Source organism: Heterodontus francisci, chromosome 10, assembly GCF_036365525.1.
Source record: "Heterodontus francisci isolate sHetFra1 chromosome 10, sHetFra1.hap1, whole genome shotgun sequence".
NCBI classification, from domain to species: domain Eukaryota; kingdom Metazoa; phylum Chordata; class Chondrichthyes; order Heterodontiformes; family Heterodontidae; genus Heterodontus; species Heterodontus francisci.
The window spans coordinates 23,414,641-23,440,536 of record NC_090380.1 but is presented as its reverse complement, the minus strand read 5'-3'; the positions used below and the strand labels follow the sequence as shown (position 1 = coordinate 23,440,536).

Sequence of the window (25,896 nt, the reverse complement as noted above, 5' to 3'; positions counted from 1 at the left end):
ATGTGGCAGCCAATTTGCACACAGCAAGCTCCCACAAACAGCGATGTGGTAATGACCAGATCATTGATTTTTCTGATGATTGTTGAGGGATAAATATTGACCACGACACCAGGGATAACTCCCCTGCTCTTCTTCGAAATAGTGCCATGGAATCTTTGACTGAGGCAAAACCTCAGTTTAACATCTTATTCAAAAGATGGCACCCCTAACAGTGCAGCACTCCCTCAGTAGTGCACTGGAACATCAGCATTGATTCTTGCACTCAAGGTCTGGGGTAGGACTTGAAGCTGGTATTTCATGACTCAGACACTAGAGTGCTACCAACTGAGCCCCAGCTGATACTGGGTAGTTCCAGGAGTAATGATAAATTTGTATGAAATGTTGGCTACTCCACAGTTCGAGTACTGCATGCAGTTTGGGGAACCCATCATAGAAAAGACACTAAAGAAACAACTTGCATTTCTATAGCACCTTTCACAACTTTAGGATGTCTCAAGCGCTCACAGCCAATGAAGCACTTCGGAAACGTAGTCACTGCAGTAATGTAAGAATTATTTTCAAACTCCCAACTTTCTGGCCTTTGGCCCACCATTCATCAAGATATTTGAGCAGCTTCTTCACCTCCACCTTTGATGCCCTTGTCCCCAGTTAAATCCTTACTTTCTCTCACCCTATTTTTTTCTTGTACAACCCCCTACCTTCGCACCCTTAAGTCCAACACAGAACATTGATGGCGCGTGATAGGTTTAGCTATTCAAGGCCAGAGCTGGTCAGACCACATCAAGCACTATAGGGTCCTGCTTTCCTCTCCCAAAGCTGCTCACTATTCCAGGATCATCCTGGAATGCAAAGATAACTCCAGGCTTCTCTTCACCATGACAAACCATGTTCTTAAACCCTGCTCCCCTGCCCCCTCCACCATCATCTCCAATGACAAGTGCAAGGAACTCATGGACTTCTCTGTCATTAAGATCAAGACCATTTGATCAGCCATCATCACAACCCCGCCAACCCCCCCCCACCCCCCGCCATCAAAAAGCCCACAATTGGCCCTCTGTCCTTTCAAACTACCACCCCATCGCCAACCTCCCTTTCCTCTGCAAAGTCCTAGAATGTGTTCTTGCCTCTCAAATCCATGCCTATCTTGCCGGAATTCCATGTTTCAACACAACCAATCAAGTTTCCACCCTTGCCACAATACCAAAATGGTCCTAATCAAAGTCACAAGCAACATCCTCTGTGACTGTGCTAAAGGTAAACTATCCCTCCTCATCCTTCTTGACCTGTCTGCGGCATTTCATGGTACATCACACCAGCCTCCTCCTCTGTCTCTCCTCCCTCATCCAGCTGGATGGGGCTGCACTTGCCTGGGGCTATTTTTATATATCCGGTCATATCCAGAGAATCACCTGCAATGACTTCTCTTCCTGCTCCCTCTTAAGTCCCCCAGGATCTACCCTTGGCCCCCTCCTATTTCTGATCTACACGCTGCCCCTGGGCAACATCAACCAAAAGCACATCAGGTTCCATATATATGCTGACAGCATATAGCTGTACCTCACCACCACCTCTCTCAACCCTTCCACAGCCTCTGATTTGTCACACTGCCTGTCCGACATCCAGTAAAGAACGAGTATAAGTTTCCTCCAATCAAACAATGGGAAAACCGAAGCCATTGCCTTCGGACCCCCGCCACAAACTCTGTTCCCTAACTAGTGACTCCATCCCTCTCCCTAGCCACTGCTTCAGGCTGAACCAGACTGTTTGTAACCTTTGTGTCCTATTTGGCCCTGAGCTGTACTTCTGAACCCATATCCTCACCATCATCAAGACCGTCCACTTCCACCTCCATAACTTTGTTGTCGCACTGTGAGGATTTTATCCAATTATATTTCTGAATCTGCACACTCTATTCTCCATCTTGAAACGTAGGGATCTGTGCTGGTGTAAAACTCCAACCAAAACTGCATTCACAAAAACAATACTTGAAACCCCGTTATAGATTCAAAAGCACAGTTTATTAAGTTTTGCAGTAAACCTTTTGATCATCTTGAAATAAGAAGTATTAAATGACATATTCTGAAAGGAAATGTCCAAATATAGAACAAATATCAACAGATACCATCCAAAGCTCTCTCAAACAGGTTTATACAGTGATGCGGATTACATTACACACTCATTCTCCATTTTTCCATAATACTGATAAGGACAGAGAACTCTTGACAAACAGACATTGGCATTTATATCTTCCAACTCTACAAGGAGAAATTCTACATGGATAATTGATTGAATGCACCTGAAGGACAGATTTGGTTTATTGGTAATGAACATCATCACTCGGAAAAAGAGAAGTAAGAACAAGCCCGTCAGGAGATGCCCTGTGAGTTCAATTATTTGAAAGTGATATGATGATTATAAATATTAAAGAAATTTTTTCTATGCAAAACAAAGCTCATTTTTGAACCATCTCGTCCTTGCAACTTTGGCAAATCAGTGCTCCCTTTGGACTGAGGATGAGTGCTAGCTCCATTCCTGTCACCTGTAATTGCGCCAGACCAGGCTTCATTTGCAACATCCCCTGAAGTTTCAGTTCTTCAGTTAGCTTGGAGAGATTGCATTTCTCACCGTCTCCTCACTGACCTGGATTGCTCGGGACTTATTTTTCATATTGCATTGAATATGCTGATCACGGGGTCTGGCAACAGATTACTGCCCACTCTGAATCCTTCTCATGAAAGGCATCAGCAGTCTTAAAGGGTAAAGTAAAAACTATTTTGGCCATACATAATTCACCCTGCAGACAGAGTTGGAATCGTAACGTCAAAGAACCGGGTTCTCTTCCATTTCCTCCCCAATTGCAAGAAGATTAATGGGACAAGGTTTAAACAAAACAGTCTGTCCCATGAGACTGCACTTTGATGTGGTGAGAGACTCCATTGAGCCCAAGGGCTGTGCAGCCAGGAGTATAACTCCTGGTAGGGCCAATCGAGCGACACGCAAACAGGCCGTTCAGCCCAAGCAGTCCGTGTTCACAGGAAACGTAGTTCCCTGTTCCCATCTCCCTTATTCACACTTTTCTTCAACTACCAATCTCACCTAGTTTTAAATGTTACTGGAGTAATAAACTGACCCTCACCTCCAAATACAGGCTTCTTCAGTTAACCGCCTGGTTCAATTTGGCTCAGTTTGTGGTCTTTATATCATGGCTCAGTCATTGCCAATGGCTCCTTCTGTGATTTCAGAGCAAGATCCTTCTTTCAAGGAATCACGGGATGGGATTTGTCAAATTGGAAATTTGAATTTGCTCCATCTCCCCCCTTTGGGAGGTGGGCTGCTTCTGCCAGCAATCAGGCAGCTGAATGTTTGATGCACAAGGGATCAGACCAGGATTAAATCCTGAATCTGAAGCAAACCAAGTTAGATCCATTTCAGGTCTGAATTTGGCCTATTTCAGGTCTCAGATGTACCTGTCACTTTAAAAGAGATACAGGGTCACATGTTAAGAGGTGCCACAGGCACATCCCCATTTCCTGCCACATTTTGATCAAAGATTGTGGGTTACAATCAAGCAACGTGTCTGCTGCTCCAATGAGGAGAGACGTTGTGTCACATTTCCTACGGCAGTGTTGGCTTGTGTCTCATCCCTAGTAATCTCCTGTTACAATGTCAATTTAGCTTTGATCCCTACTCTTAATGATGCATTCATTATTTGCAGGACTAGATTCCATCTAAAGTAAAAATCAGCCATTGATGTGCTGGCTAATCCGCTATTTAAGTTCCATATTCAATCAAGGAATGATTTAACTGAGAGGGTGATGGTGCTGAAATTCAATTGGTGACTGTCCACTATTTGGAAGGGGGTTAAGCCTTAATGATGCAAAAGTACAGCTTCACTTAATCCAGTTTGAATGCTCCCAAGTAACTGGATGCCTCATCGACATCTACCAAAGATATGTTTGACACAGTCACAAAGATTTTGTCGCCATGGTACAGCTTGAACACTCCTCCTTGATAGACCGAATACAAGTTATGGTTACCTGAGCACCAAGTGCTGGCACCTCTCAGGATCAAAGTTGGCGTTGGGTATTTGGCCATCTTCCGGTAGACATATTGAATCAGCTGATACTCTCTCGTGCTCATGGGATAGTCTGCGTGATATCGAAATAAAATCTGGGCATATATATAGTACAGGCCTTCGTGCTTGATTGTTAAGGATCCTTGGCTGTAGTGCATCTCTCTCAGATGTGCCACTCCCACCTTCTCCTCCCAGGATGCTATGAGTTTCCCTTTTAATCCAGGAAAACTGGTCTCAAGATCTGAGTGAAAAGACAATGCACATGATCTGAAAGAGGTCATTTAACAGGGTGCTATTCCCCCATCTGCCCCCTCACTACCTGTATTAATCTATTGCTCAGTGACAAATTGGGAAGCGTTATAACGAAAAGCAAGGTGACATTATCAGTGAGTGAATGGAGAGAGAAGTTGTGTGAATGTTATTGAGGAAAGGGTTAGTTGAAAAGTGTATTCCTCATGGTGGTTTGAGTTTTGAAACCTCAGAAATCAATCAAGCAAGTTAATTAAATTTAAGCAAGAAAGTTAATTTTGGTAACAAATTTATGAGTAGTCAGTAACTTATCAGGGTAGATCTTGACTTTGTGATACTCTAAAACAGGGTGATAGCGAGTCATTGAAGTCACTGGGAATTAAAATAAGAACATAAGATCATAAGAGATAGAAGCAGGAGTAGGCCATTCGGCCCCTCAAACCTGCTCTCCGTCATTCAATAAGATCATGGCTGATGTGACTGTGCCCTGAACTCCACTTTCCTGCCTGCCCCCCATAACCCTTGACTCCCTTGTAGATCAAAAATCTGACTAACTCAGCCTTGAATATATGCAATGACCCAGCCTCCACTGCTCTCTGGTGTAGAGAATTCTCTCTTAGAGAAGAAATTCCTCCTCATTCCTGTCTTGAAGAGGAAAACCCTTATTTTGAAATTGTGCCCCCAATTCTAGATTTCTTCATGAGGGGAAACATTCTCTCAGCATCTACGCTGTAAAGCCCCCGCAGAATCCTATATGTTTCAATAAGATCACCTTTCAATCTTCTAAACTCCAATGAGTATAGGCCCAACCTGCTCAATCTTTCTGCACAAGACAACCCCTTCATCCTAGGAATCAGCCAGTGAACCTTCTCTGAACTACTTCCAATGTAATATATCCCTCCTAAGAAAGGAGACCAAAACTGTACACAATGCTCTAGGTGTGGTCTCACCAACGCCGTGTACAGTTGTAGCAAGACTTCCCTACTTTTATACTCCATCCCCCTTGCAATAAAGGCCAACATTCCATTTGCCTTCCTAGTCACTTGCTGTACCTGCATGCTATTTGAGATTATGTACAAGGACACCTAAGTCCCTCTGTACTGCAGCTTTCTACAGTCTCTCTCCATTTAAATAATCTGTTTTTCTATTCTTCCTACCACAGTGGACAAACTCACATTTTTCCACATTATACTCCATCTGCCAAATTTTTGCCCACACCTAACCAATCTATATCTCTTTGCAGACACTATGTGTCCTCCTCACAACTTGCTTTCTTACTTATCTTTGTATGGTCCACAAATTTGGCTACAATACACCTGCCCCTTTATCCACGCCATTAATATAGTTGAGGACCCAGCACTGATCCCTGTGTGTGCTGTGTGTGGGTGGTTTAAAGATGGCAGGTTATGAAAGTGATGTGTCAGAGCAGTGGGGATGGAAAAGATACAGAGACAGGAGTGAAGCGGGGAAGAGTTTAGATAGAGCGTTGTTTCGGGTATGAAGAATGTGTTGGAGAAGAAGATGAAGATGATTCAGAGAGTGCGGAATAAAGAAGCTGCAATTGCACAGAAGTCAACTGCGGAGACATTGCTTTGAGTTTGGATTGAAAACTGTACAGGTGTTAGGCTGGATATCTGCATTCCAGATAGGAACGCCTCATTCAAACAGGCCAGAAGCAATTAGCTTTACCTCAGCTGTGGATGTGAAAGAGGTTTGTTCCCAGAGCAAGGAATGACTGGGGGAAGCTATGTTATCAATCGGGTGTCAGGAGGCTTTTTTTAGTCCGAAATATACAGAATTTACAGAGGCAACAGTGGTGTTTGAGTGGGCCAGTGGCAGGGTCAGAGGTCAATGAGGAGTAAACCTGGGGAGGGCAAAGGGAAGCAATCGAAATGGCAGAGAGCCAAGTATTGAGTAGGTTGACCCAGTTGGTCAGGTGTGCCTTGCCCAGTGGAGTTATGTAATGGGCATCAATTAAAGGTGAATCCTGAAAGATAATCAACCAACACTGAAAAACTAATCATGCAGCTCTAAGGAGAGTCACCGTACTGTTTAACACTGTTCACAAATCGGCCAATCAACAGCAAAAAAACTTCTCGAAAAGGAAGCCTTACACAACCTCAGGATGTCCCAAAGTACTTTACAGTCAATGCAGTCCTTCTGAGGTATAGTCACTGTTGTAATGTAGGGAACGTCGCAGCCAATTTGAGCACAACAAGCTCCCACAAACAACAAAACAATAATGGCCAGTTAATTTGTTTTTAGCGATACTGGTTGAGTCTTAAATATTGGGTAGAAGACCTCCCATGCTCTTCTTTGTATAGTGTCATGGGATCTTTTATGTCTACCTTAGAGACCAGATGGAACCTCAGTTCAATGCCTCATCCAAAGGACAGCACCTCCAACAGTGCAGTTCTCCCTCAGTATTGCAACTGAAGTGTCAGCCTAGATTATGTGCTCAAACCTCTGGAGTGGGACTTGAGCCCACAAGTTTCAAACTCAGATCCAAGAGTGCTACTCATTGAGCCACAACACACTTCCACCCAACCTCTTCCACATGCCAATACTCAACCATTCAGCCTTTTCATCATCTAACATACAGCCAAGATAGCAGCAGGGCAGACCTTCTAGCTGCAAGTTGCAACTGGAAATCCCACTGCACTCAAATCATTGAAGGTTGGCCTGTTAAGGTTCTTTGAGCTGCATTAGGCAAGTCCCTTTACGCACCATAACTGGGATGTAAGTTGGGCAGTCTTTCTATGTGTTCCAGACATCTCAGTATCTAAGCACTACTTTCCTTCAGGACAAGGCCAGAGGGAGGAAACGTGCACAGGGAATGGTCCACAGATTTAAGCCCAGGTGAGCCTAGGAGGAGATGAGTGTAATATTACTTGATCCTTTGGTATGTGAACTATTTTAAGATTCACAGGACTTCAAGTAATATTCAAAGAAAATGTGGGTTTTATTATAACTTAACAAGAACATATATATATATATATGTTGGACTTTGGATAATGCAGTGACGATGTCACGTGACGGACTCCCCACCTGGTGTACATGTCTTGGAATGGTCTTCCTGCATTTCCGGCCCATTATTGGAGATAATTTTTTCCGGCACACCAAATAGACTGAACAGAGCACTGACTGTATCAGCAACCACTGCACTTGATGTATCTCATAGCTGCCTGATGATCGGAAACTTGGTGAAGTAATCTCTAACAAGGAGGAAATCATCACCTTGAATGTGAAATAAATCTGTGCTGATCTTTGCCCGTGGATGTGAGGGTGTTCCATGTGGGATCAAGGGTTTCTTCTGTTGATTTCGCTGACAACTTTGACATGCCTCACAGGATTTCACCACTGTCTCAACATCACTGTTGATTCCTGGTCAGTCGACCGTCTCTTTGGAAAGGCGTGGGGTACGTTCTATTCCCAAATGCCCTTGATGCAGTTGGGTTAGAATATCAGAATGCAGAGCTTTGGGTATCAGGACTTGTTTGCTTTGAAAATCACCCCTTGTGATATACCGAACTCATCTCGATACGGTCAGAAACAGCGTAGATGTTCAGTTACTCCCTGTGTGGTGTCAAGCCATCCTTCCACAATCACCTTCCACAACAATGATAGAGTAGGATCACGTGCCATCTCATCTCTTAGTTGCTCACACTTGTGGGTCCAAACTGATGAGGTCCATCTGGAGGACATCCTCAATCTCAGTATCCACACCATTGACATGCAAATCCAGCGAGACATCTGTATCAGGTGTCCATTTTGCTGCCCAGTTTATATTGGACATCACAATTGTCGTCCTGGCTGATATGATTGCAACCGCGGAGGAGCACCCGTGAGTGGTGTGTGCCATATGGTTTCAAGTGGCTTGTGGTGACGGTAAAATATTTTCCAAACAAGTAGCTGTGAAACCTAACGATACCAAAAACCAGAGCTAAGGTTTTACGTTCAATGTTAGATTACGTGGTTAGGGTTTGTGTCAGACTCTTCAATGCAAAGGCGATTGGCTTCCCTTCCTGTATGATGCAGGCACCTAATCTCATCTGGGACACGTTGACCTCGAGCGTGGCCTCTTTGGTTGGGTTGTAATACTGTAGCATGCTGTCTTGGCTTGACGGAATTAACTACCTGCTTCTGATCTTCCTGCTACATGTAAGGGACATCTCTACGGACCAGTTCCGTAAGTGGTGCTGCTCGCTCAGCGAAATTGGGGATGTACGGGGCCAAAACATTGAACAGCCCGGGAAACCGTTGAAGGTCTTCCCGGTCCTGAGGAGTTGGCATGGCTCTGACATCTTCGATCATATCTGGGTCTGAGTGTATTCCTGTAGTGGAATATATTGACCCAAAGCAGCTGATGTGCCCAACATTAACCTGGACTCCTTGCTATTAAACACAAGGTCCTCACGACAAGCAGCCAGCAATGGCTAATGCAAGTTTCAGTCATTGGCCCGGCCGATCACCGCAATATCATCGGCTATACAGATACAACCCGGGATGTTTTCCATTATCCTGTCCACGTATTGTTGGAAAATGTCCTGGCTGATGCACAGACCAAACAGAAACAGTATCTCCTGAATGGCGAACCAAAAGTTGTGAGTGGCTGGGGCTTCTTGGCTAAGTGGACAGTCCAGTAGCCATGCTTCGCATCGAGTTTTGTAAAATACTTAGCAGTAAAATTAGGATTCAGCTCCTCCAGGGTCGGAATTTTATGTGGGCTTCTCTTGTGGGTGAAATTCACTCGTTGCGGGTCTAAGCAAATCCTGAGATTGCCATCTTTCTTCAGCATGCAGGTAATGGAGTTGCACCAATCGGAATGCTGGTGCACTTGGTGGATGCACTCCATCTCATCCAGCTCCACTTTAAGCTTCTCTTGAATGTGAACACGACACTTCCTTGATGCATCAATAGTAGGAACTGCATCCACTCTCATGTGCAATATGGCATCACCCTTGAAATCACCGATTGCATCAAACCTGTCTGGGAAAAGTAGTTTCAGGTCTCTAACCAACTCAATGCACTCCGTGTTGCAACCTTCCACACCTTTTAGTATGGTGCTGACCTCAGGTATTGTGACAATTCGTAAATCTTGGCCAACTGGAAGTTCTGTGACAGCTGGTCCAGTTGTGTCGACAATGTAGAACATTTGCCATAGCTATTCGGAGCTCCCATCGCTGCACTACAAGGTTATCTTTTCAATGCACTTGATTGGAGAACCATTGTAGGCCGTCAGCCTAGCCATGTTGGATTGTACCATAGGTTCCCATTTCTTTAAGTACATGTCCTTCAGTATACGAATGGGTAGAATATTTGCACTTGCTCAGGTGTTGATTTTCACTCTGAGCTTATGTTCGCCACTCTTCTGTGGACATCCCAATCATGGCAAATGCCTCCGATTGTGTAATAGCATTGACACGTTGATCCAAATTAACTCTGTGAAACACTTGCTCACTATTCGCACGAGTGCATTCTTCATTCGTGTCCTCCTGACAATCTGTCTCTCTGCTAATCTGATGTACCTGCTTGGGCTTTTGTTGTGTGTTGGTGAACCTTTTGTTACATTTACCATCCTGTCTTGCAGACATTCTCTCTGCATGTGATCCGCCACCATTCCTGTGTGCATTATCTGAGCTCGGCCTTTTGCACTGCCTTGCCCAATGTCCTCACAAGGCACAAGCTTTGCATTGGTCCTGGTACGCCGGACAACTGTGAATTGGGTGAGTCAGACCACATTTGCCACAAGACTTCTGAGCCTTGGTTACCATACCAATTGTTGTAGCCACTCCCAATGCTTGTAAGTGTTGGCACCCAGCTTCAAATTTCCTTCCATCATTGAGTAGTGCATCTATAGTGTGCCCTTTCTTCTTTTCTAGCAGGTTTTTTGAAAGGCCTCTAGTGTGGTAGATGCAATTACTAGCTCTACAACCCATTCCGACAAATCAATATCTGCAAAGACGCATTCTTGAGCTTTGTCTCGGCACCTTGCAACAAAATGGACTCATCTTGCCTTTGCCGGTAGGTGATAAACTCAAGCATATGTACTCGGAAATTGACCTTCACCTTGAGTTGCTGCTCTAGGAATATCCACAGCTTGCCAGGGTACTTCTGATCTGATGGAGTTCTGATGAAGGGTCATTGACCTGAAACGTTAACTCTGTTCCTCTCCCCACAAATGTTGCCAAACCTGCTGAGTATTTCCAGCACTTTCCGTTTTTATTCCTTCTGATCCTCAGCTGACAATCCTGACATAATGATCCATTGCCAGTCCTCATTGTCCAGTGCAATCTTGATTTATATAGTTTGTTTCTCTGGTCCTCTCACTTCTTGATCCAGGAAACACAGCTCCATTCGTTGTCGGAACACTTTAAATTCAGACAATATGTCCGATGCCTTTCTGTCCATAACTGGATACCTGAAAGCCATTTTCTTAATGACCCTGCTCTTTTTTTAAAGAAATATAGGACTTTGTACAGGTTTTCTTTTTTCACAGATACACTTCTTTTTCTTTCCCTTTTAAGACAGATTTGTTTTTTGTAGGCCTGCCCCTTTTAAGAGTGAGAGACTACAGCATTCATTGTTTACACAACCGTTCGATTTTTTTAATCTCAGAAACCTTTTTTTAAACGGAGAGTTTTTTAAAGACAGCTGCAGCTTACTGTACTGGTAGCTGCCACAGCCAGACTTTTACGTTGTGCTGGACCTCCAGTGGCACTGTCGAGTTCTTCCCAGTGAGTCAAAGATGCAGAGGGCAAAGGAGCTAGTGCAGGTGGCAGTGGGGCAAGAGGTGCCAATGCAAGCCCTTCACCTGCTACAGAGCCTTGGGATTCAGATTTCACATTGCCTGCATCTAATAGGAGACTGCCATCTGTGCAAGCCAATCTTTGGTTAAGCCTTAACTCAGTGGATTGCACACTTGCCTCTAAGTTAGACGGCTATATGTTCAAACCTTCCTCTGGATGCTGAAGCACAAAAATCCAGACTGACACTGTGCAGTACAGAGGGAATGCTGTACTGTTGGCGATGCCATTTTCTTGGATAAGACAATAAACTGAGGCCCTGTCTGCCTTCTCAAGTAAATGTAAAAGGTTGCATTCCCTATGCAAAGAGAAGGGGAGTTTACTCGTGTTACTGGCAAAAATTCCTCCCTTCGCGGTCACCGTCCTTGCCCTGCTCTGAGGCTGCTTCGGGCGACATATTTCTGTGAGCACCTCCTTCGTAAAATGTAGACGACGCACACACTGTTCCTCACTGAGGTTAAAGGACAAAAATTGCTCCCTGAAATCCCTGAATAGATCTGGCCTCCGGCTGAGAGTCCTTCTCCCTCTGAAACCGAGTAGGGTTTCCAAACCTCCAGGTTTGCCCTGGAGTCTCCAGAAATTAAAGATTAATTTCTTGGACACTCCTCCGAGCAACCCCGGAAAAACATTGTGGGAGCGAAAGAAAGATTTTGCATTTTTTCTTTCCTTTTCTTTGAACACTAACATTAAAAAATATTGCAAATGAAGAAAAAAGGCCGTTTGACTGGGACGGGGCAGTTGGAAGCAGTAGGGCATACAAAGTGACAAATACATCCAACTGGACTTAGTGAACCCTACCCCAGGTCCCTTCCCACTCTCCGGTATTGAATGGAAAGGCACTCAACAAGTGGAGAATTTAGTTGAAAAAGTTGAAAGGTTTCTCTAAGGAAAAACAAAATACCCCTTGCTCCTGGATGCGGGATTTGGTGGGAGTGGAAGCAAGGTTGCAATTCCTGTTTCAGCTGCAGCTGTAGTCTGAAGGATTGAGCGGGGATTCCCTTCACTCACTTCATTAAAGGCTAAATGGAACTTACCAGAAGAGTTTTGGATTGGTTTCTTTATGGTGAGGTGGGCGCAGGGTGCCAACCGCTTTGAATTCTTCCTCTTATGATTGGATACTGCCCCTGAAAAGTAAACGTATTGCTGATGAAAACCTGTGATGAGGAACTCTCCACTTGCAAGGTTCTATCAATCCCACACTCTTGCAAAAAGGCTCGACTCTTCGGCCTTGAAAGGAGGCACATGAGAGGGAACCTTCCAAAGATATACAAGGCATGAAGGGCAATAGAAAAGTAAATCCTGAGCACAATTCATGAAATGAAGATGGGCGGGGGGGTGGTGGTGGGGGTGGGCGGTCGTGCAGAGGTGGTAAGCAAGTACAAACCGAGAAGAGGCAGGTTCACAATCGATATCAGGGAGCATTTCCTCACATGGAAGGGGTAAAACATGGAGTGGACTCAGTAGGATTGGAGCTGGAAACACTGAAATGTTTCAAGAGGCTATTGGGGAGAGGAGGGGAAATTTTGTAATTTTTTAATAGAAAGCAGTTTTACTCAGATTAGGATTTCCCTTTCCTCTGCTACTAAAGTCCAATGAGAAAGTAACCGTGAGCAAGGCAGGGAGTTAGACTGTGCCATTTGGCCGTGAAGTGCTTTGGGACGTCATGACAGGTGCTATATGAGTGCAAGATTACCATTTGACAAGGGTTTAAGAATCCTTAATGAGAAATTTATTTCCATGTGCTGAGTTTTCCAAGATTGGAAATATATAGAACTTACATCATGAAAACAGGCCATTCGGCCCAAATGGCCCATGTTGGCATTTTGTGGAGTTATTTACCTTCACTCAGTCTTCAGCATCTATTGTAAATATTTCGAACAGAGGACAGCAGAAATGTCTTCACACTGTGAGTTGTGAGGCTGTGGAATTCACTTCCAGGGTTAATGGCTGAAGTCAAAACTATGTCAACATTCAAGGTAGGATTGGATAGATTGATGAAGAAAAAAAGGGGTTGAAGGGATATGAGAATAAGGCCAGTAAACGCCATTTGAATTATTTACTCACATAGAGGGTGAATGCCAACATGGGCCATTTGGGCCGAATGGCCTGTTTTCATGATGTAAGTTCTATATATTTCCAATCTTGGAAAACTCAGCACGTGGAAATAAATTTCTCATTAAGGATTCTTAAACCCTCGTTAAATGGTAATCTTGCATTCATATAGCACCTGTCATGACGTCCCAAAGCACTTCACGGCCAATTTTAAAGAAGGGAAACATGGCAGCCAATGAGTGCACAGCAAGGTCCTAGAAACAGCAATAAGATAATGACCAGATAATAGGTATTGAGTACGGGAGAGGACACCCCTGCTCTTCCTCTGTAGTGTCATGGAATCTTTTACATCTGCCCTCATGCCTCAGTTTAGCATCTCTTCTCTAAGACAGCACCTCCGACACTCCCTCAGTACAGCCGGAATTATGGGCTCAAGTCTCTGAAGTGGGCTTGAAGCCACAATCTTCTGACTCAGAGATGGGAGTGGTACGATTCCAAAGTTTTCCCAGGACATGAGCGCCAGTACAGTCAAAACTTCAGGAAAAGGAAGCTCACGGACATAGAGGGCAAAGTTCCTGCCACACCAGATGCAGCAACCAGTCTTACTGAAGGGTCATGCTGGAATCAGCTCAGACTCTGGCTCTTCATCTCGGGAAGTGGGCAACGCCGGCAAGGCCAAATTTATTGTCTGTCCCTAGTTGTCCCTGTCTGTGGGACCTCTGACCTCTGTTTATAGCTTTCCGCTTTTGGTGCTTATCGTGCAGGTAGTCCTGTGTAGCTGCCACACCAGAAGGGCGTTTCACTCTAAGGCACAAATAGTGCTGCTCTTGAGATATCCTTCTGCACTCCAATCTGAACCAGGGTTTATCTCTTGGTTGGATGGTAATGGAGGAATGAGGAATGTCCCAGGCCATATGTTTACAGTTTGTGGTGGACTACACAGTGTCACTGCCGATGGCCCACACACCTCACAGAGGCCTAGTTTTAGGCTGCTAGATCGGTCCTTAATTTGCCCCAACTAGCACAGTGCTATGATGGAGGATATCCTTAACATGGAGAAGAGCGTTTGATTTCACCAATAATTGTGTGGTGGCCACTTTTTTCACAGACGTGTCTGTGACAGGTAGGATAGTGAGGGCAAAGGTCAGGTAGAATCACTCACTGCCTAATGCAGTGCGAGTCTGGCAACTATGTCCTTCAGGACTTGACCAAGTCAACCAGCATTCATACTGGCAATGGTCTTCGAAGCCCCTACCCAGAGTACATTCTGTTCCTTTGCTTCCCACTCAAGCGACACTCAATATGGAACAGTGCGGATTCGCCAGTTGGCTCAGTAGGTGGCAGTCAACAGAGTTCTCTGGTATAGGGTCCAAAATCAATTTTAATCATGCTGGCCTTGTTGTATATCACAGTGCCGCCACCTCTGGTGGGTCAGGACATAGCCAGGGATGGTGATGGAGGAGTCTGGGATGTTAGGGATGTTGGCTGATGGCAATAATTCCGAGGTTGACTCTGCCAGATTGTTGCTTGACTAGTTGATGAGGCAGTTTTCCAAACATAGACACTGGCCCCGAGCTGTTAGGAAGGAGAACTTTTTAGGTTCTTCTGAGTTGGGGTTGTCTGATTTGATGCCTTTGGATAATTCCATTATCCAGTGTTACAGCAGTTGTTTTTCAGCTAAGTGGGTCATGAGGCCAGTTCAAGGCCACTGAAAGCCTTGTTGTGGGATTGAAGTCGTGGGTAGGCCAGACTGGGCCCTCTCCTGAAGGTCATTTAGTGAGCAAGGTGGGTTATTACTGCAATCAGACAGCCTTCATGGTCATTTTTCTGATACAGTAAGTTTATTTCTTAACATAACCTGCCAATGGTGGGATAGGAGCCACAACCTCCAAGTGGCTCACCCAACACCATACTCTCATGCCCAATGGGTCTTGCAATGGGCAAGAAGAATGTCTGTGCCAAAGCTTTGTTGTTGTAGAGGAGAGCTGGTACCCATGTTTACTGCCATGTTGATGACAGGATTGAGAATGAAATAGACTGGAAATATCCTGTTATTCTTAAACGTGCTGCATGATAAGATGGTCTAGCCTCGAGTGCAGAGTGGACCAGGACTTCTGATTTAGCATTGTCAATTCCAGAGTTTTGTGTGAGAGAAACATGAAAAGGGAGAGAAAGAAAGCAAGAGAGGGAGAAAGTGTAAGAGTGAGAGTGAGGGGGAGTGAGTATAGGAATGAGAGAAAGTGAGAGAAAAAGAATGTGAATGAGAGTGAGAGTATGTGTGTGACAGGATGCGTGATCGGGTACGAGGATGTGAGGTGGAATGTGAGGGGGCATATGGGGGGATGTGTGAGGGGGTGAGTAAGTGTGTTACATATTGTGTGCGTGGATAAGCGCGGGGGTGAGTGAAGGGATATGTGAGGGAGTGAGTGTGTGTGAGGGAGTGTGTGTGAGTTAGTGTGTGATGGGGTGTATGAATGTTTGAGGTGTGTGAGGAGATGAGTAAGTGTGCGAGGGGGTGTGTGAGTGAGTGAATGTTTGAGGAGGTTTATGAGATGTGAGTGAGTGTGTGAGGGGCTGTGTGTGTGGAGATCGGTGAGGGGATGCCTGAGTGTGTGAGTGTATGTGATGGGGTGTTAGTGAACGTGTTGGGGTGAATGAGGGGGTGAATGAGAGGGTGAATGCGTTGGGGGTGAGTGAGGAGGTGACTGAGTTGGGGGTGAGTGAGGGGGTGAGTGAGGGAGTGAGTGTGTTGGGGTGAGTGAAGGGGTGAGTGAGTGAGGGGGTGAGTAAGTTGGGGGTGAGTGAGGGGGAGAGTGAGTGAGGGGGTGAGTGTGTTGGGGTGAGTGAGAGAGTGAGTATGTTGGGGTAACTGAGGGGGTGAGTGAGTGAGGGGGTGAGTAAGTTGGGGGTGAGTGAGTGAGGGGGTGAGTGAGTTGGGTTGAGTGAGTGAGGGGGTGAGTGAGTGGGGGTGAGTGAGGGGGTGAGTGAGTTTGATAAGAGAAACTCTGAGATGAAGAGATAGGAGAGACTGAGATGGAAGATAAAGACAGAGAGAGAGAACTCCTAATGAAGCTGAAATAGTAAGTGTTGATGGAGACAGGCCTGGATATGTTTTGGGCACCTCGATGACTGACTTGTTGGCTAGTTCGCAACATCCCAACTCAATAAGAAATGGCCAATTTAGTGACCTACATGGCAGGGCCTCTGGTTCATTGCAATTTTGTCTGAGCGAGAACCAGAACTATCAGGAGAACACAGGTGTCGCTGAAATAACAAACTTCTCTGCTGCTTTATCAAAATACGGTAACAAACATCAAGTCTTACCTTTGCGTCGGTGTTTGTCTGCAGCACGGTGAACCGCCTAGAGAGAAAGAAGAGACAGCTGATTCCTTTCTGTCCCTATTTGCATCAGTCACTCGGTGCCGCTTGTTGCAGTGGAATTTAATTGTCTCAGGTACACAGAGAGCTGGCAGAGTATGCGGTGCATGACTTTATACAGAGTTAACCAGACAGGTTAAGGACCCTTGCTCTGAAGCTAATTGAGAAATCAGCAGATGGGAGAACCCTTCGTTGAGTCTCGCAGAGACTGCCTACCTGTACTTTCCGTTGTCATGGTCCTGTAGTTTTCTTTTCAGAATATGCGGTTTGCCTTTAAGGCTTGCAAAGGATCAGTATTGCTTTAAGAACCAGCAAGCCTTAGGAGTTATAGGAAGGTGCATTTTTGTTGCCTTAGAAACAGCCATTTGGAGACTGCAATTCAAAGGATGCATTCTCGTTACCATAGATTTCGCCACTGGGAGTGAGCATGATGCGATACATTTGTTACAATTCCGTTTTGAACTGGCAGTTAGTATGACAGTTTGCTCTTAAACAGACAGACAGAGGACACAGCTGTGATGAGCACACCTGAAAAAGGACTCTCAACCATTTAAACTGAAGGAAGAGGATTTTAGTCTGTTCAATTATTGTCTCAAAATTCTAAAACATCAAGCCAAAACAGAGATCTCTGGTAATTTAAATTGAAGAAAGGGAAGTTAGACTGTGACAATCTTTTATTCCTCAAAAACTCTAAAGTCACATTGATTCTGTTGAAAGTGTTTGCAAGTCATTAATTGATGAAATTCGCTGGAGAAGGAAAGCAACATTCTGTGAGAACTTCGAGCAGCATCCTGCGAGGACTTCGAGCAACACATGTGAGAACTTCGAGCAACATCTTGTGAGGACTGCGAGCAACATCCTATGAGGACTTCAAGCGGCATTGGACTGTAAATTTTCAAGGACTCTAATTTTTTCTATTTTAAATGTTGTTTATATCTTTATAATGTTTAAGGATTTAGTTCTTCTAATTTAAGAGTTAATTTATTGATTTAAAGACACCTGGTTTGGTTAGCCTCATTCGGGGATTAATAGATGGTACAATTTGACTGGGTCTTTCTTTAATTTGGAAAGTTTTGAAATGATTTGTTAGCCGATTTGTGGAACGACAGGATTGAATTAACAGTGCGTTGGTCCCACCATAATCAGAATCGTATATTTTGATTGGGGGCTTTGACAGGAGCGGTTGGTCATAACATATTTATGTTGGGGCTCATCTGGGATTTGAATAACCTATTAATTGGGGCTCACTCAAGGTTTGAATCACATATTAATTGGGTTTCTGGATTTGAATCATATCTTAATTAGGGACTCGCTCGCAGTTGAATCATACTTAATTTGGTGGCTCACGTCTGGGATCAGAATCAGACTAATCTGGAGGGCTCACATTTGGAATCATAGTAATTACCCATCTCTGGGATAACATATTTAAATTGGGGTCTTGCATTTGGCATCATATTAATTGCTCGCGAGTCTGGGATCTTATCAATTGGAAACTTGATTGTTGGGATCTAAATCTGGCACCAATTACAAAGAAATTAAAAGAACCAGGTCTCTTGTATAATAAGGTACAGTCTGTATTATTGTTATGGCATTAGTGGTTGTAGCAGAGTTTTGTGGAAAGCAGAATGTTTCCCTGAGTGACTTGATAACTTTAATTAAGAACAAATTAAAAGAATTGACAGTGAAATTGGGATTGGAATTGAAATCAGGTGCCAAAAAAGCAGAGATAATTGACATAATAGCCGAACATCTGGAATTGGTAGAAGATGATGATGATACAGATGAAGGGCAATACGAGGAACAAGAAAGGGAATACGAGAGACATGAAGGTAGTAGGTCGCAGAGTGATGCAGTAGTATTAGCTAAGATTCAGTTAGAAATAAGAAAACTTGAACTTCAGAGAAAGAGTGAAAGAGAAGAGAGGGAATTTACATTAAAAGAGATGGAACTAAGACAAAAGAGTAGTCTTAAATCCAGGGAAAATTCGGGTTAGGAAGAATCTGAATTTAGATCAGGACCCAGCGAGAAGTTGTTTAAATTTATACAGGCTCTTCCTAAGTTCGAGGAAAGGGACGTAGAGGCATTTTTCATATCTTTTGATAAAATAGCCGAACAGATGAAATGGCCGAAAGAAAGTTGGACATTGCTCATGAAGGGCAGGCTGGTAGGCAGAGCTCACGAAGCTTATGCCACGCTTTCTGATGGGGCATCTACAGATTATGAGATGGAAAAAAGGCTATTCTCGCTGCATATGAGTTGGTCCCTGAAGCTTACCGTCAGATGTTTAGGAACTTAGGGAGATTGACTGGGCAGACATATTTAGAATTTGAGAGGGTGAAGCAAATGAATTTTGACCGTTGGAAACAGGCATTAAAGATAGAAACCACATATAAGAACCTTTGAGAATTGATTCTCTTAGAAGAGTTTAAAAACGCCATTCCTTCAGTAGTGAGAACTCATATAGATAACCTGAAAGTTTTGAAAGCTAGGCAAGCAGCAGAAATTGCTGATGATTTTGAGCTTGTGAATAAGCCAACCTATTTTGTCCGTCAACCCCATAAACCTGAGAAGGATAGAAAGTGGGAGAGTGAAAGGAAGGCAAGTAGCCGGGGACAAGAATGAACAGCTGGGAATGCCCCAGGATCACCTCCTCAGGTCAGAAAGGAAGGTGCTAAGGGTAGAAATGAGGTTCGCAAGCCAAAGTGTTATCATTGCAACAAAACAGGTCATCTTCGTTCAGAGTGCTGGAAATTGCGAAGTAAACACATAGGACTTGTTGGGGTACGCAAAGTAAGTGCAGAGGAAAAGACTCTGACTGAGAGTATAGCAGACCAGGCTATAGCTTTAATGACAGCTGTGAATGTGAAACCAGATACTAAAACTAAGAGGGGTGTAGAGGTTAAGAACAAAACACCTGAGAGTTATAATGATTTTTTGTCAAAGGGGAGAGTAACTCCGTATCCTGCAAGTGAGGCAGGAAAACCTATCATTGTACTCAGGGACACAGGAACAACCCAAACCTCTTGCTGGGGGAAGATATGATGTTTCCACCAAAGAGCCCCTTGAACGCTAAGGTATATTGAATTGGCGGAGTGTGTATACCCATACCTTTGTATAAAGTACGCCTAGAGAGTGACTTAATATCTGGGATAGTAACTGTAGGTGTTGTCCACAGTTTACCAGTAAAGGGAATTGATCTACTCTTAGGAAATGATTTGGCTGGATCAAAAATATCAGTTACTCCTATAGTTACAGAGGAACCATGTGAAATGAAGGAAATGGAGCAATTACAGGAGCAGGTTCCAGGAATATTTCCTGTGTGTGTAGTTACCCAAGCAACGGCTAAACAGGATCCATTGTTGGAGGTAAAAGGGACACCACAGATAGACAGCCAGGCATCTGAAACTTTATTTGGGGATTTAGATAATCCAAATGAGATGTTTAACAGATTGTCTATCATTGCAGCACAGCAGGCTGATCCAGAGATCTACCAAATAGCGCAGACGGCTCTGTCAGAAGCTGAGGTGAAAGGAGTTCCGGAAGGCTATTATATGGCAAACGGGCTTTAGGAGGAAATGGAGACCGCCTCATAGACCTGCCGACGAAGACTGGACAGTTGTTAAACAGATAGCGGTATCACCTAAATATCGCCAAGGATTATTAAGGTTAGCACACGACATTCCATTTTCAGGACATAGGGGAATTCGGAAGACCAAATCACACATAAGCAAACACTATTACTGGCCAGGTCTTACAAAGGATGTAAGACAATTTTGTAGGGCGTGCCACACCTGTCAAATGGTGGGAAAACCACAACCTACTATAAAACCAGGGGATGAAGTATTAGTGTTGTTACCATCACAGGGAGAACCAGTGAAAGCACGGTTCAGTGGCCCATATAAAGTGATCAGAAGAGTGGGTAAGGTAGATTACTTGATTGACACCCCTGATCGCTGGAAGAAGAACCGGTTGTGTCATATTAATTTGCTCAAACAATAATACCGCAGGGAGGAGGATACGCCAGTACAGGTATGTCAGGTAATTGGGACTGTGGAAAAGGAAAAGGATAGTGAGGATGAGGCAGAAGTAGGCCTTGGAAATTCTCAGATTAAACCTCCAACTATCCAATTAGCAAATGCAGCGTGGCTAGGAAAATTAAACAATAGGCTTTTACACTTAGAGGCAGAACAGCACGAAGTCCTAACCAGGGTTTTCACAATGTTTCAAAAAGTTTGTCGGAATAAGCCAGGATGTACAACCTTAGCCACACATGATGTGGGTATAGGGGGAACCATTCCATTAAAACAACATCCTTGTCGCTTAGGTCCAGACAGACAAGCCCAAGTGGAAGCAGAGGTACAATGCATGCTGAAGGGCAGCTTAGATGAACCTAGTCAGGACAGCTGGAATTTGCAGGTGGTCTTGATGACGAAACCTGGTGGAACGGCTCAAACTTGCATAGACTCTAGAAAGGTCACTGTGGTAAAGAAGGCAGACTCCTACCCAAATTCTCATTTGAAGGACTGCATGGACAGAGTGGGCAACACAATATGGCTTCAAGAGACAGATATGTTGGAGGGATACTGTCAAATTTCTTTGACACCCCAGGGTAAGAAAAAATCAGCTTCTGTTACACCGGTCATGATTTCCAGTGTCAAGTGATGTCATGTAGGTTAAGGGGTACTTGAGAAACTTCTCAGAGAATAGTGAACCCAGTAGTGGTCAGTGCTCCTAGCTGTGCAGCTCACCTGACTGAGGTGATGGACACTAGGGACACTTGGAAGGAAATCACAAAACAATTGGAAGACTATGCTTGGAAATTTAAAATGGGTTAATTGGAACAACCTTATGAAAATTTAAAGCTGAAATGTTCGGTGGAACTTGTTGCTGTAGTCTAAACATTTTTTTTTAGAAATGAGTATATCTGTAAAAAAAAAAGTGTTCGCGTTTTTTCAATTTGTATTTTTATTTATCCATTGTAATGAAACGCATTTCAGGAAAGGCGTTTCATTCCGCTAGGGGCGGAGGTGTCCTGTAGCTTTCTTTTCGGAATATGCGGTTTGGCTTTAAGGCTTGCAAAGGATCGGTATTGCTTTAAGAACCAGCAAGCCCTAGGAGTTATAGGAAGGTGCATTTTTGTTGCCTTAGAAACAGCCATTTGGAGACTGCAATTCAAAGGATGCATTCTCGTTACCATAGATCTCGCCACTGGGAGTGAGCCTGATGCGATACATTTGTTACAATTCCGTTTTGAACTGGCAGTTAGTATGACAGTTTGTTCTAACACAGACAAACACAGAGGACACAGCTGTGATGAGCACACCTGAAAAAGGGCTCTAAATCATTTAAATGGAAGGAAGAGGATTTTAGTCTGTTTAATTATTATCTCTCAAAATTCTAAAACATCAAGCCAAAACAGAGATCTCTGGTAATTTAAATTGAAGAAAGGGAAGTTAGACTGTGACAATCTTTTATTCCTCAAAAACTCTAAAGTCACATTGATTCTGTTGAAAGTGTTTGCAAGTCGTTAATTGTTGAAATTCGCTGGAGAAGGAAAGCAACATTCTGTGAGGACTTCGAGTAGCATCCTGTGAGGACTTCGAGCAACATCCTGTGGGACTTCAAGCAACATTGGACTGTAAATTTGCAAGGACTCTAATTTTTTCTATTTTAAATGTTGTTTATATCTTTATAGTGTTTAAGAATTTAGCTTTTCTAATTAAAGAGTTAATTTATTGATTTAAAGACATCTGGTTTGGTTAGCCTCATTCGGGGGTTAATAGATGGTACAATTTGGTTGGGTCTTTCTTTAATTTGGAAAGTTTTTAAATGATTTGTTAGCCGATCTGGGATTGAATTAACAGTGCATTGGTATATTTTGATTGGGGGCTTTGACAGGAGCGGTCGGCCGTAACACTATGATGTAAACACCTGCGGCCCACAGCAGCGAAACTCGCACATTTACAAACTGGGAACAGCAAGTGTCATAAACCGCCTGATGCAGTCTGTCAGAAAGGAAGCAACTCGATAGATATTAGATTGAGTTCAGTGAGCCCACAATCCTAGCACACAGATTCACCAAGGCAGCAACGCAGTTCGTGTTAGGATGACAATGCTTCAGTACTGACTTTCTCATCAACCATGAGTTCCACACCATCCCCTACTCTTCCCACAATGAACAGAAAGTGACAGTATCCCACATGGTGTGAGCTCTCACTCTGGGTAAAGCAATGAGAAGGCTCCTGGAAAGAGGGAGTAAAGAAAGAACTTGAATTTATATTTACAATCTTGAGATATCCTAGAGGCACTTTACAACCAATGAGATTCTTTCTAAAGGGTAGGCATTGTCATAATGTGGCAAACACCCAACAGCGAATTTGTGCATGGCAAGATCCCACAAACAGCCACACAATCACAACTAGAGCATCCGTGTTAACTGAGCTCCCCTGCTCTTCTTTGAATAGTGTCATTAGGATCTCTTATCCCCTTGAACTGGCAGACCAGAGCTTCTGGTTACCCTATTATCTGAAAGATGGCACCTTTGACAATGCAGCACTGAACAGCATGGATTCTGTGCTCGTCTTGGCGGATCTTGAGCCCATAAGCTTCGATCAGAGAGGTGAGAGGGCTACCCACTGGGCCACAGTTAACAGCTAACTGGAATGGTAGCAGACAGAAAATATATAATGATTAAAGAAGGAGGAGCTAGAAACAGATAAAGGATAAATCTTTGGGAATTGTAAAAACTAAATAAAGGTGGGCCAGAGAGGAAATAAATAAAACAGGAGGGAAATTAGAAAATGAATACGATGGGGGTGAACAGAAAGTCATAAATAATACAGTAGGTGATTGGAAAATAACAAAGAGAGTGAGTGGATAGGGGGTAAAATGCAATGAATATCATTTTTGCAGCTGCTATGTTTGACAGGGCAATAGTCAGCAGCCCCTGATGGTCATTATAACAAGGAGTGTGAACTTGCTGATTCACACATTGGTGATACTTGGTTATCGCTGGAGTACAAATGTTAAACTGCTAACCAGAATGTTCATATGAGGGTGAACGGTCTGCTGCAAAGTGGTTATTTCAGGCTCCCATCGACACTGCCTCAACCACAGCTCTGTGGGTTGGAGTATTCTCATTCTATTGGGCATGCTTAGTTGTACAAACTGTGATGAGCGGCGGTGATATGAAGCAAAAGGCCAATAGGTCAAACCCACACAGTTCAAACCCAAAGCAGGCTCCACCAAACGCTCCTTCAACCTATATCAAAAAGCACAATACCCTTTATAAAGATTAAATTCCCTGTAACTGTTCAAGGGTGGCCGACCAGGTAGGTTGGGAAGTTCAATGGACAGTTTGGAGTTACGTTCAACTCTCTTTGGGATTTGGGGAGAAATTTTATAGAAACTTGCCTCAGGAAATTGAGTGATGGCCATGTTTAGGTGGGCTGATGATGATTGACCAAGACCAGAAATTTCCTCGGAGTTGCTCCCATTTCTCACCCTAGTTTTTTTTAAAAATTCATTCATGGGATGTAGGCATTGCTAGGAACACCAGCATTTATTGCCCATCCCTATTTGCCCTTGAGAAAGTGGTGGTGAGCTGCCTTCTTGAACAGCTGCAGTCCATGGAGTGTAAGTGTACCCGCAGTGCTGTTAGGGAGTTCCAGGATTTTGACCCAGCGACAGTGAAGGAACGCCGATATATTTCCAAGTCAGGATGGTGTGTGACTTGGAGGGGAACTTGCAGAATGGTGGTGTTCCCATGCATCTGCTGCCTTGTCCTTCTAAGTGGTAGAGGTCGTGGGTTTGGAAGGTGCTGTCGAAGGAGGCTTGGCGAGTTGCTGCAGTGCATCTTGTAGATGGTACACACTGCTGCCACTGTGCATTGGTGTTGGAGGCAGTGAATATTTCTGGATGGGGTGCCAATTAAGCAGGCTGCTTTGTCCTGGATGGTGTTGAGCTTTTTGAGCGATGTTGGAGCTTCACTCATCCAGGCAAGTGGACAGTATTCCATCACACTCCTGACTTGTGCCTTGTAGATGGTGGACAGACTTTGGGGAGGCAGGAGGTGAGTTACTCGCCACAGAATTCCCAGCTTCTGACCTGCTTTTGTAGCCACAGTACTTATATGGCTACTCCAGTTCAGTTTCTAGTAAATAGTAACCCCCCAGGAATTTGATAGGGAGGATTCAACAATGGTAACATTGTTGAACATCAAGGGGAAATGGTTATCTGTTCTCTTGTTGGAGATAGTCATTACCTGGCACTTGTATGGCACGAATGTTACATGCCACTTATCTGCCCAAGCCTGAATGTTGTCCAGGTCTTGCTGCATGCTGACACGGGCTGCTTCAGTATCTGAGATAGCACTGGGGATGGTTCCGATCATGAGGTGTGGGTAATCATCAATCTCTGGGGGTGCTCCATTGAGGGCGGGAGGGGTTCTGATTGTGGCGTGGTGGGTGCTGGATGCTGATCTGGGTGGGGGTTCCGATTGTCAAATCCAGTCACGTGGCTCCAATCCCTGATCCCGGGGGCGGGACAGGAACCCAATCCTAATCCCGGAAGGTCCAATCACAGGGAGCTGGGACTTTGGATCGCAGGGAGGGGTCAATTGCAGGCAGGGATGCAGGTTAGCTTGGTGGGGTGTGGGGGTAGTGGGGGGGATGGGGGGGGCGGTGGGCGTTGTGCCTTGAGGGAAGCATTCCTGCTTCTCTGGCCTACAAGCAGCACTGGAAAGGCACTTACCTCTGGGAAAGCCCAGCCGGCCAGGAGTAAACCTGGAACTGAGGTATGCAGCCTCATTACACCCCACCTCCCGGGAGCAGGTTGGTTTGCACCACCCGCCCCCCCCCCCCGCCCCTCCCATCCCACCTACGCTAAAGTCAGAAGTGGACGGATTGGAGGCAGGTCGGAGGCGGGGTTTGAGAATTTTTAAATTTTAACATTCCACCTGACGCCAACCCCTCAGTTCTTTGCAGTGAGAGTAATCTCCGAGTCTGCTCTCTTTCCATCTCGCATAGGAAGGCTATGTGTCGTAAAGATGGATGTGTTGGAACAGCAATGTTGGGAATGTGGGGGCAAGGGGATTGGAGGGTTAGAAATTGTGTGACGAAACCTGCAGCAATAAATCCAATGGCAGCCCTGAGCTCAAGGGGCATTTGGCTGTCAGACAGAGCATGTGCCAGACTTTGTGCTAAAGAGAGCGGAAATTTGACACACCCATGCTTGCTTATGCTTTTCAAAACACCATCTCCAGAGTTAGTTTGTACTGTTAAACCACAGCTGCAAACTTACATTTACTGGAACCTGCCCAGGCCATATCGCTGATGG

The 25,896-nt window shown here is 44.4% G+C and overlaps 1 protein-coding gene across 1 annotated transcript in view; it reads right to left on the bottom strand.

Annotated features, from left to right (window-relative positions):
* Positions 1–2,020: 2,020 nt before the first annotated feature.
* tnfsf11 (TNF superfamily member 11) overlaps positions 2,021–25,896 on the bottom strand; it is a 74,402-nt gene continuing 50,526 nt past the window's right edge. The window contains exons 4-6 of the mRNA XM_068039850.1: positions 16,507–16,543; positions 12,165–12,254; positions 2,021–4,316 (exon numbers count right to left, since the gene is read on the bottom strand). Of these exons, the coding sequence (XP_067895951.1) occupies positions 3,895–4,316; positions 12,165–12,254; positions 16,507–16,543 (549 nt within the window). The 3' untranslated portion in view covers positions 2,021–3,894. The remainder of the gene's footprint in view (positions 4,317–12,164; positions 12,255–16,506; positions 16,544–25,896) is intronic.